At 50.7% G+C, this 11,422-nt stretch overlaps 1 protein-coding gene and 1 long non-coding RNA gene across 4 annotated transcripts in view; one reads left to right on the top strand and one right to left on the bottom strand.

The window, feature by feature from the left end:
• Positions 1-725: 725 nt before the first annotated feature.
• Positions 726-11,422, bottom strand: part of RNLS (renalase, FAD dependent amine oxidase) — a 242,633-nt gene continuing 231,936 nt past the window's right edge. For all 3 annotated transcript variants that reach the window (XM_069101782.1, XM_069101783.1, XM_069101784.1), the window contains exon 7: positions 726-2,069. In XM_069101782.1, the coding sequence (XP_068957883.1) occupies positions 1,917-2,069 (153 nt within the window). In that variant the 3' untranslated portion in view covers positions 726-1,916. The remainder of the gene's footprint in view (positions 2,070-11,422) is intronic.
• Positions 6,998-11,422, top strand: part of LOC138172155 (uncharacterized) — a 9,596-nt gene continuing 5,171 nt past the window's right edge. Inside the window, exons 1-2 of the long non-coding RNA XR_011171061.1 lie at positions 6,998-7,132; positions 7,352-7,974. This is a non-coding gene — a long non-coding RNA (uncharacterized lncRNA). The remainder of the gene's footprint in view (positions 7,133-7,351; positions 7,975-11,422) is intronic.

The raw sequence follows: 11,422 nt of genomic DNA, 5'->3' as shown, positions 1-11,422 counted from the left end.
GCTAGAGAAGGAAATGGTAAACCATTCCAGTGTCTTTACCAAGAAAACCCCAGAAATGTCAGAAAGGGTCGGACAGGACTGAATAACAGTAATAACACATAGTACTTTAAGGGTTGCAAAGAGCTTTACAAACATCATTTACCCTCACAACATCCCTAGAAGGTAGGGTATTAACACGGTTTTACAGATGGGGAAACTGAGGCAAACAAAAGTTGAGTTGCTTGTCCAGGATCAGTTGCCCAGCTGATGTCTGAAGTAGGATTTGAACTCAGGCCTTCCTGATTTCATGTCCTATGCTTTATCTTCTGTGCTGCCACCACCCACTGCTTGTTCTACAGACTTTTTTCTCCCTGTCGGGGGTGAAATGAATGAAAAGAATGACTATAATTCACTGTTCCTGAAGGCTGGGAAATCCTCAAATTACGAAACTACTTGAAAAGAGTCATCAAAAACATTTATTTTTGGACATGTTCTTGTGAATCACAATGTAATAAATCACCCCAGTGTTCATCAGACAAGGAACAGTGACGTAGACAGGGTGTTGCAGAGAGGGTGGTAGACTTGGCCTCTAGACCACCAGGATTTAAATTCTACTTCTGGCTTGGGGTCACCCTGGGCCCGTAACCTGTCTATGCCTTGGCTTCTTCCCTAAGATATATCAGTCATAGATAACATCTGTTAAGATCTACTGCTTTATGGTGGGGAAGGGGTTCCCATATCAGGAGTTTTCCACATTGATGAAATCACAGATCCCTCATTCACTAAATATGCAGCAACATGCTTAAGTCTTCCTGTTTTTGTCATTCCATCCTGTTGAATATATTAAATTTCCATTTTTTCAGCATGTGGGAAAAGCTATTTTTATCAAGAAGGTACCATAATTATTTTACATGGATTAACTGTTAAGATAACTCATTCCAGGTCCGCTAGGATCTCAGAGACCTCACTGAAGACAAGGGTTCTAGATGGGGCCCTGCAGAATTATACTGTTTAAAAAAAAATGTATCAACAGACTTTTTCTTCTTTCGGGAATGATGAGAGCAGGGGTTGAGTTCACGTTCTTTTCATCATCCTGTGCCCTGATAATGTTCTTCAGGTCATCAACAAGTACCTTGTTTCCTAGGTTGAGGATCAATCTTTTCCAGCAGAATGAATGAATGGAAGGCATCTGTTAAGCACGTACTACATGCCAAGCGCTGTTTCAAGCACTGGGCCCACACGCACAAAAGCAGACAGCCTCCTGAAGGGACTTGCATTTCACGGCGGAGACAACACGCTTAGGGATGGGGACTGGAGTCACCAGGGCATCTCTATGGAGGCAAAGGTGGCTTTGGCTGGTTTGTGGCTCTTGGAGGGTGGGTGGTTTGATGGGTTTTGAAGCCTGGTCCTATGAGACAAAATGGGTTTTGTGGATTTGTGTTTCCTCCCCTGATCTGGATTGATCTTGCTGGTCCTTAGGGCAAGAATCCCAGAGCTGAATGGATTGAGTCCCCCAGGCACGGTCTCTGGCTCTCCGCTGCAGACTTGGGGCTCAGTGGTTTCTAAACGGGAATGTTGTGAGGAAGCAGCCTGGGCCCACAAGGAATTCCTGCTAAGGACACCGTTCTTCCCCTTACAGATCGCCCCGTGGCTCTGTCCTCCTCGGGCACCAGCTTGGTCAATGAGAGATGCCATGAAGTACAAAAGATGGGAGGAGTTTCCCTCCCACACAGGTAGCTGTCTGTGTCTGCCAAAATCTTTACCCCATTTTCTATTCAATATGATAAATGGCGATACATGAAGGACCACTTTCTTGGAATTTTATTCAACAAAATAGAAGGATATATTCTGAAGAAAAGAGAATAGGCTCAAATCCTTTGGGGGAAAATCATCTCCCAATCAGAGGCCACAAGAGGGAAAGTCAGAGTGTGTGGGCTCTACAGATGAGGCTTCAGGGCCTCCATGACACAGAGGGCAGATTCCAGGCACCCATCAAAGTTGGACCAAGTGAAGCTGTCACCTCCACAGATGAGCAAGGGGTTGTGATGAAGAGTCATTTGTCCTGGGCAGTTGGGGATGGCCTGTGTCACCTGCCAAATAAAGAGAGAAGAAGAGGATAAAGACCAAGTCCCCAGATGCCAAATGGGAGGGAGAGGAAAGCCGCTCGGAAACTTCCAATTCCACATTTGATTCGATCAACATTTATTAGGCACCGACTATATGCCAGGTGCTAGGGATGTAAAGTTGAAAAACCCAAACAGGGATTCTCAGAACAACATAAGGCACTGTTCATTCATTCACTCACTGCCTTTTATTCCGGCTTAGATTTGCCCCATCCTTAAACATCCTTTCTTTGTTTCTGCCTTCCCCTCAAGCTATCAACTCCATCTCATTTGCCTTTCTGCCTCAGTCAATAAAAGCATACATTAAGTGCCTACTTGCAGTCTAATGGGGAAGCCATCATGCAAACAGCCCTCAATGGAGAACCACTGCAGTTTATTGAGTAGGGGGTGACATGGTTAGATTTGCACTTTAGCATAGATTGAGTGGGAAGACACTTGAGGTGGACAGACCCAACAGCAACTATGGCACTGGTCCAAACTTGAGGTGATGGGGGCCTGCACCGGGGAGGGGGGCCTGTGTCCGAGGAGAGGTACTGCAGAGGTCAAACTGACAGGCCTTGGCACCATGTTGGATCTTGCAATGGGAGGAGATGAAGCCATCCCTGGGCCTCCACTCCTCCTCTGTTATAGGAATGGGCTGGACTAAACAGTCTCCAGTCCTGAATCTACAGTCCTATGATTTGAATGCGGCTCTCAAGAAAGGCATTGTGGTACAGGGGAAGTAATACTGGGTTCAGAATGCGATGGTCTGGGTTCAGCTCCTGACTCTGCTGGGGAGGACCCTGGGGAGGTCACTGCCTGACCAGTCAGCCACACACTACCACCAGCCACGTTTCACCACTCCCCTAGGGTACTCACTCTGGGCAGTCACAGAACCCCTCTGAGTCCCATGTGACTTGGCGCCAAGAGCCCTGGTGTGTAGAACAGCTGGAAATCCAGAAAAGTTTTCCTCCAGTAATGATAACATGTGGCATCTACAGAGGGCTTGAGAGTTCACCTATGTATGGGGGAGAGGGTGCTGCTCTCAGAGTCAGAAATACATCCCTTCCAATCCCACCTTAGATCCTTCTTGTCTGGGTGACCCCAGGCCAATGCCTCAGTATCCTCACCTGTAAAATGAGGAGGCTGACTTGGTCTTAAGGGTCCCTCCCTGCTCAGCTCTGTGGTTCTGAATGACCTGCTGAGCGCTAGGAGCTCATGGACCCCCTAAGGTACTACAAGCGTCACTAGCCTCATTTTACAGACAGGAAACCTGAGCCTCAGAGAGGGTAAGGGACTAGTCCATGGCCATACCACTAGCATCTGCTGGAGGCAGCCCTGGATTCCTGAGCTCACTTCGTGCTCTTTTTAGTCAGGTGGTTCAGGGGCTAGCGCACTGACGTGGGGTCAGGAAGACCCGAGCTCAGAGGTGGCCTCAGACACCCAGCAGCTGGGTGACCCTGGACAAGGCACTTCTCCCCTGCCCCCCTCGGTCTCCTCCTCGTTAAAATGGGGATCATGATTACAACTACCTCAAAGGCTGTTGTCAGGACCACGAGCTCAGCAAGGTGCCAGATAGATGACAGCCATTGTCCTTATTATCATCGCTGCCACTCCTGCAAGGTTAGGCGCGTGAAAGCCATGAAATTTGGGACTCACAAGGGCTGTCTCATAGGACTGGGGGTTTGGAGCTGGGAGGAGCCTCAAACTTCACGGAGTACAGTCTTCTCATTTTTCAGATGGGGAAACCGAGGCCAAGGGGGTGAAGCAGCTTGCCCGAGGTTCCATAGGTAGCAGGGGGCTGAGCTGGGACTTGCAGAGAAGTCTCTGATGCTGAATTCAAGGTTCTTTCCACTCTCTTGGCAGAAAGACTCGAAGGAACGTGACTGCTTCTTTTCCATGCTTTCCTCTGAGGAAGAGGCCCCATCCCTCTATTGCTGCCATAAGGAGCCCAAAGATGAAGCACCTCTAAATGACAGAAAACTTTTAAAGAAAATAAAAGATCAGGCCAGCCACTGTCCCATCCCCAGACTTCAGTCCAAAAGAGATGATTGGCTCCCACCTCCAGGAACCTCTGACTTTGTTGGTGGTCACTCACCCAGCAATCTCAACTATGTAAAACACAACGGAGTATTTGGACAAGCAGGCACAATTTATATCCAGAAGTAAACAGAATGCAAAAATAGTGCATGGAAGTGAGTGTGAGAAACCAGGGCATCCAACCACTTTGTCCACAAGAGCGTGCTCAGGTTTTCCTGGAATTTCGGGGTTGGAAGCCAAGGCCCTCCAAGGCCGAGCCGTCCAACTCCTGAGGCCCCAACAAGTGGTCATCTTGTCTTGGCCTGAATACACCCAGGAATGGGGAATCCAAATAATGAGATTCCTGGATAGCCTGCCTGGGCTGGGCCATCACTTGCTGGACTTGGGGAGAGGGACAGAAAATGGAGGAGAATGGAGGGCAGGCTGGCAATCTCATTCACGTCTGTGAACAGAACCCTGCCCCTGATCACCCCATACATCATAAAACCACAATTCTCATGATAACAAAGCCCTCAACCCCACTTTCAACCACAGTGATGAGCCACAGACTGAAAACTGAGCTTAAGAGAGATGTCAGATGAAACAAGCCTTTGCGAATGCTGCTTGGGCTCCAGCCTGTGTTGGCTGGGAATGGCTCTGGATTGGAGAAGACCCAGAGTGGGGGCTCCCTAGTGGACAGCTCCAGGGAGAAGCAAGACCTACAGATATCTGTTCTTAAGCGGGGAGGAAGGGGGACCTGGGCAGTTTTGTCCATCCTACTGTTCATTCAGGCTTAATATGAGAGCAAACTTTCTGTCTATCCCAGAGTGGAAGAGTCCCTTCCCTGAAGCGGTTCCCCAGTGGCCATTCAGTGAATGCTTGTGCTGGATTGGTTGGATCAGATGGTTTTGAGGTCCTTGCCAAGCTAAATTTGGTGTGGCACAGTGGAAAGAATACTAGATTCATAGTCAGAGGATGTGAGATTGAATCCTGTCCCTGCCACTTACTAATTGACTAACTTGGGCAAGACCCTTACCTTCTGGGCCTCAGTTTACTTTTCAGGTCAGATGACCATCTCTTTCAGCTCTATAGCTAGAATTCTGTGGCCTGGAAACAACAGATGCCTCATTGGATGTGGGTCTGTCCACAAACCATATGAGCCTTTGGGGGAGAAAGGGTCTCCTGCCTATCTAGCTGACTTGTCCCCCGTGCACATCTGTCTTTCTGTGAAGAGGCCCTGATGGAACTCCCAAGGTATTTATTCTTACTTCTGGTAGTTGCCTGTTTACAAAAATGGGGCGTAATGTAAATCCTCCGGCCGAGAGCAGAACAGATGCTGATGTCAATGTGTGTTTACATGTTTAGAGATAGGAACGGGGCCTGTCTCTAGAAAAGGATGGAGACACAGATTCATGTCAACAGTGTCAGCAGGGCTGGCAGGGAGCAGACTCCGCAGGCAGGAAGAAGGGCCAGGGAGGGCAGGGGAAGGCGTGCTGGGAAATCCAACCTCTTAAAGAGTACAGAACATGGCTTCTAATCACTGGAGGTTGGTCAAGTAAAAAATGCCCTGCGCTCTGGCTCCTGCTGCCCATTGTTTGAAATCCTTCTGGGCTGGAAAGAAATGGAATCCAAATGTCCCCAGCTCATTTACACTTAACTCATCAAAATGCAGTTTACTGAGACACAGCTGATGGCCAGAAAACCTGCAGAGTCTAACTTTAAATCCTTCCCTGTCTCTTAACAACAGGAAGCTACATGTTGGCAGCAAAAGAGAGAAAGGGAATTCAGAACCTCCAACTTCCAAGGTCCCCATGGCTTCTCACTCACTTGTCAAAGTCTCCCACGTACACTTTGGAAAGGAATTCTAAAGTCCCCCTTGCTTTCACTCCCCTGGCCAGGGGCAGCCAGGCTTCCTGACACACAAGGGGCAGGGCAGCCACCTCTGCTACATCCTGCCAGCTGGACACAATGGGAGGGGCCTGAGCTTTGCAGCCAGGAGTTCAAATGGTGCCTTTGATGTTTTTTTTTGCCAATGGGACACTGGGCAAGTCTTTGCTCCCCTGGGCCTTCAGTTTCTTGTGTATAAAAAGAGGGGGCTGCACCAGTTGGCCTCTGAAGTCCTTTCCCCCATGGATCTGCAGTCTGAGGCTTGGCCCCATCAAGCCAAGTCCAGTCTTCCGGACTTATCCCTTCCTAAACACTTCCTGCTTTCCATTTAATAGAGTTAGAATGGGAGAAGAGAGAGAGAGAGTGCTGCCCACCCACCTCTGGGTGTTCTTGGAGGAAGACCAGCCCCCAACAACTTTCTCCCATTTTCACGTCACCAAACTCTTTTTTGGACATGTCAAATTGGATGTCCCGTGGGTGACAAACTCAATAGATCCAAAACACGATCATTATCTTTCCCCTCCCCAGCTCTCTCCTCTTCCCTGATTCTCTAGGGCACCTCTCCCACCTTCCTCCCAGTCACTCAGGCCCTCCATCTCAGGGATGTCCTTGACTGCTCACTCGGGTGGATCAGGCACCCAATCTGTTGTCAAAGCTTGTCACTGTACCCTCACATCATCTCTCCCATACGTTCCCTTTTCTTTATTCGTCTAGCCCCTAGCCAGGAGCAGACATTGCAAGTCTTCCACAGTTTGGCAGCTGGAGGCCCCCTTTCGTGATCTCTGTGGTCAGAGATTGATTAGCTTCTGACTCCACTTGGTGTCTCCTTTGGTGCATTTGCCCGGCCAGGGATGGGATCCCTCCATATCCGGGTCCTGTCGGCCAAGGCTCAGCTCACTGGCCTTTCCAGGTCCCCCCTGGTCCGCGGGGCTTTTCCTCCCTCCGATGCCTTGGAATGTACGCCTCTGTTTACGCACGAGCTGCGTCTACTTCTGCTTGTCTCCCCTCCCCCTAACACCTAGAAAAGAACTCGGAAGTTCTCATAAGACCTGCCCGTGACGAATATCCATATCGGGGAACGCCCCCAGTCACTAATAATGAGTGAAACTGAAGGGGAACCCCCTCACATTCATTAACCGGCGAAGGTAACAAAGGACAGAAATAGTCCAGTGCGGGCGGGATGAAGGGCGGGGCCCTGGATCGCTCGGGCGGTGGAAGGCAGTTTGGGGTTAGCACGGACGTCGACTGTGGCATCAGTGCCCAGGGAGCCAGCGCCGCCGCGGCCGGGGACCTCCCGAGGGGCAGAGGCAGGGAGGGCCCTTACGCCTCCTGATTCACTCCTGATTTTGTTTTTTGTGGAAAAGAAAAAACGCCAAAGCTGATGCTGGAATGTGCCCGGGGGATGGCTGAACGGAGAGTGGAGCACAAATGTGGGGCAAAATGTGAAGAGGAAAGAGACCCTGGATATGCAGAGGACAGAGACGACGCAGAGTGAGGACGACAGGGTGGCCCCGGAAACCAAACCCTGGGTCAGGATGGCGTCGGGCTCGGCCCCCCGCGGTCCTTGCGCTTCTTGGTCTGACTGAATGGCCTTTTTTGTTCTTTGGTCCAAGGGAAGGCTCCCCGGGGAGGGGGAGAGGCAGCATTCGGAAAGGAAGGGGCCGTGAAAACAGAGATGCTGATGAAACACAAGCCAGTGTGTTGGAGAGCGAGCTGGCAGCTGCTGCGGCGCAGGGGAACCTAGCGCAAGACGCTCCGCCACTCACGCCTCTGCCCTCATTCACCATTGAGCTGGACAGCGACGTCATAGAATGGACAGCAGGCCGGGATGCCCCTGCGGCTGCGCAAGTCTTTGGAGTGGGTCCTTGCAGTAGTAGGAATCCCACCCACAACTGGATTTCAGGTTAGAGGAAGCAACCAAACATTTACTAAGCCAGCACTGTGCTAAATGTTCTACAGACACTGGTACTCACAACAACCCTGGGAGGTAGGTGCTGTTATGCTCCCTATCTTACAGATGAGGAAACTGAGGCATGCAGAGAGGTTCACGACTTGCCCAGGGTCACACAGGCAATAAGTGTCTGAGGCTGGATTTGAACTCAGGTCTTCCTGACTCTATCCAGTGTCACCCAGCTGCCTCTAACCCACATCTGGGTTAGAATCCTGGCTCTATGACCTATAGCTTGCATGACCCTGGCCATGGCATTTCCTCTCTGTGGGCCTCAGTTTCCTCATCTGTAAAACGAGGTGGTTGGAAGCGATGATCTCTACCATTCCTGGAAGCTTTACATTTTCTCCTTGTGCCCCTTCCATTCACTCATGTCTGAATGACCTTAATCTCCAGATGGCAAGAACCAATGGTCCCTGACTCACTTCATCTCATCTGCACTTATTCAACTAACAGGTGGGAAAAATAGACAGGAAAATGGCAGCTGACAAGGCCTCAGCCTTCACTTACAGAGGATGTGGAAACAGTGTGGGGGAGACCCACACTGTTGCAGTGGTTTATGGCTGACCATTATCTCCAGGGGCAAATCTTGGTGTCTTAGTTGAAAGGGGTGCTAGCGGTTCTGCAGTCTGAAGGCTGACAGACAGATTGGGCCTTGCCAAAAACTACACCTCCACACCATGGGAGGAGTCAGAGAAGACCCCAGGTAGACCACTCCATTTCTTGCCAGGCTAATGAAGGAAAACCTCTTTTTCACCTGTAGGAAACTGGGCCTTGATGTCCACATAGATATAAACCTCCTGTTGCCAGACCACTGCTCTGCAGAGGGAGTCCCTGCTGTTACCACTGAACAAAACACTGATCAGGTGCTGTTATGAGACAGGCAGTGAGGCCTCGTGGAAAGAGTGGGCCTTGAAGCCAGGAAGATGGCTGCTCAAATTCCTCTTCTGACCTAGACTAGGGAGGGATCCTGAGCAAGTGCCTTTACCCTCCACCTTCTAGGCACCTAAGACCATGAATACCTAACTTGTGATGGTTGAGGGAGTTGTAATCACAGGTTGGGCCCCTCTGCCCTAAGCAGAAGGTCCTACATATACTGGAAAGCTCTGGGGGAGAAAGAGAAGAGTCCTCTCTCATGGCCCTAATCATTTTTTTGCCCTTGTCGGAGGCCCGGTGGCCTCTGCACAGAGTGACTTTGTGATGGCAGAATTAGTGCCCACAGAGTGTTTCCATACAGATTTTCTCTGGATTTTAAGATGTGTGCATATTAAGGGGATGCCCAGAAAAGAATCGCCATGGGGCTTTCTCCACTCTTTCATTAACCCATCCCCAGGCCAGCACATATATCTGAGCCTCCGGACAGAGGATGTATCTTGACAGCTCCATTCCTTCATGGAACCTGTGCCAGGCACTATGGCGGGGGGAAGGTTGCAAAGCCAAACTCAAGGCAGCCCCTGGCCCCAAGCAGCTTCTGTTCTTCTATCCCTTTGAAAAGTGCTCTGCTATCACTTCAGAGAATCAGCATGTCACAGCTGGAAGGGACCTTATCTGGTCCAGTCCACTTATTTTACACAGGATGCTGTGGCCCAGAGAGCAGAGGGTTAGGATTGAGGCCAGGTAGCTGGGGAGAGGCAGGGTTGGGTTCAAATTCAGATCCTCTGGTCCCACAAACAGGCCACCTTTCCTTCTAGCACTCTGGAGACCTCAGGTCTTCTGTTTCATGGGCTGTGCTGTTTAGTTCTGGGTGCCCTCTGGGGCAAGTGAGTTAGGTAAGAGATTTCCTTTTCCCAACAAGGAAAGGGAAAATGGGAAAGTGAGCTGACTTGCCATAGGTCTTGTGGTTGTCTGAGCTCAGCCTAGAACCCTTAGCTCCTATCTCTAGATCAGGGGTCTTTACTGTTTTTGTCACGGATCCCTACATTATGGACCCCTTCTTAGGGTAACATTTTTAAATGTGTAAATTAAGACACTTATTGTAGGGTTATCATTATACAGAAATATAGTCACCAACATGTTTTAAAAAGCCCAAGAGAAGGGGCATGCACTGGAATATGGAAGAGGTGAGATGGACAGGCATTGGCACCAAGCTGGACATGGAGTGTGTGAGGCAGCGAGCAGTCCAGGCTGAGTACGACGGTGTGAGCTGGGGGAGGGGAGGCTGGCGCTGCCCTCTGGAGCAGAAGAGAAAGGGGCAGGTGGGGGGGATTGTTGGGGTGGGTCGAGCTGAAGATGTCTCTAGAGAGCTGCAGTTTGAGAAGTCCGACAGGCATTTGGTGATGAAGACTGGAGCTCAGGGGAGTCCAGAACCACCTCCACAGAGCTGAGCACTCAGAGAGGAGCAGTGAGCCCACTGAGATCCCCAAGGGAGAGAGTAGAAAGGGAAGAGCACAGACACAAAGGGCCAAATTCTGCCTTGGAGCCACGCAGGAAGGATGGCTGTGGAATGGGCACAGCTTGGCTCCAGTGTCTTGACTTCTTTGGATGGAACGGTGGCTGGTCAGTTGGCTGGCCATTTCATCCCCCACACAAACTTGTTCCATTCTTTTAAAAGGCTTTTCCCCGAATTGGGGATTCTCATCTCCCATGGATATTTGGGGTGGTGGAGGGGGGCTGAAGATGGCAGGCGGGCATCCAACCTGGACTCAACCTGCAATAAATCATTTATTACCTGAATATGTCATTTCACATTTTGGGCTCTCAGTTTGTTGCTCCCCAAAAGGACAGTCCAGAACGTCCCTAAATATCCCGATTCTTAATTTCAGTAAGAACATCCACAGGCCGCTTAACTTGTGTCTGCCTCAATGTCCTAGCATGAAAGCGGATAAGAATGGCCTCGCCCTCCCGGGGTTAGTGTGAGCACCAAATGAGCCCACAGTTGTCAAGTGCTGGGCACACAGTAGGCCCTCTCCTCCAATAAAGGAAGGTCTTTGCTAGGGTTTGGATTCGCTTTGGGTCTGAAGACCTTGGAATTCTGTAACGTGACTCATCGCTGAGAAGAGGCGATGATGCCCCTTTTTACTCCTGCACAGAAATGTTAAGTCATTACCACCTATTAGCCAATCCCTGCATAGTCTCCCCTCCCCTCCAGCTCAGTCACCGCGGGGGGTCAGCCGCAGGGAGGGAAGGCGGAGCACACAGACACCCCCGATGTCCCAGTCCCGAAAGGGCGGCGCCTCCGTTATCCAGGGGCTGCGGGTTCCTAACTAATGTCGATGACCTCAGCGCGTGGGCTTCCTAGCCCACTTCTGGCCACTAGCCTTTGGGAGTTCTCGGGGATTCTGGAGTAAGTTACGGGTGAAGTACGATCTCCGAGCGGGCGTCTAAGTCAGCCGGAGAGGAGGCATCAGAGCTTGAGCACACAGGTACCCACTAGCCGGATTTTCCAGAGCCTTGAACACAGACAGAATCTGCTGGGAGTCCCCGTCCCTCCGGCTCCTTTGCCGACGGCCTCAGGCATTCGCTCCCCCCCCCCCCCCCCCCCCCCCCC

This window comes from Petaurus breviceps, unplaced genomic scaffold, assembly GCF_028583685.1.
Source record: "Petaurus breviceps papuanus isolate PSGF00001 unplaced genomic scaffold, PetGlider_PUasm1.0 490, whole genome shotgun sequence".
NCBI classification, from domain to species: domain Eukaryota; kingdom Metazoa; phylum Chordata; class Mammalia; order Diprotodontia; family Petauridae; genus Petaurus; species Petaurus breviceps.
This window is presented reverse-complemented; position numbering and strand designations above follow the sequence as displayed.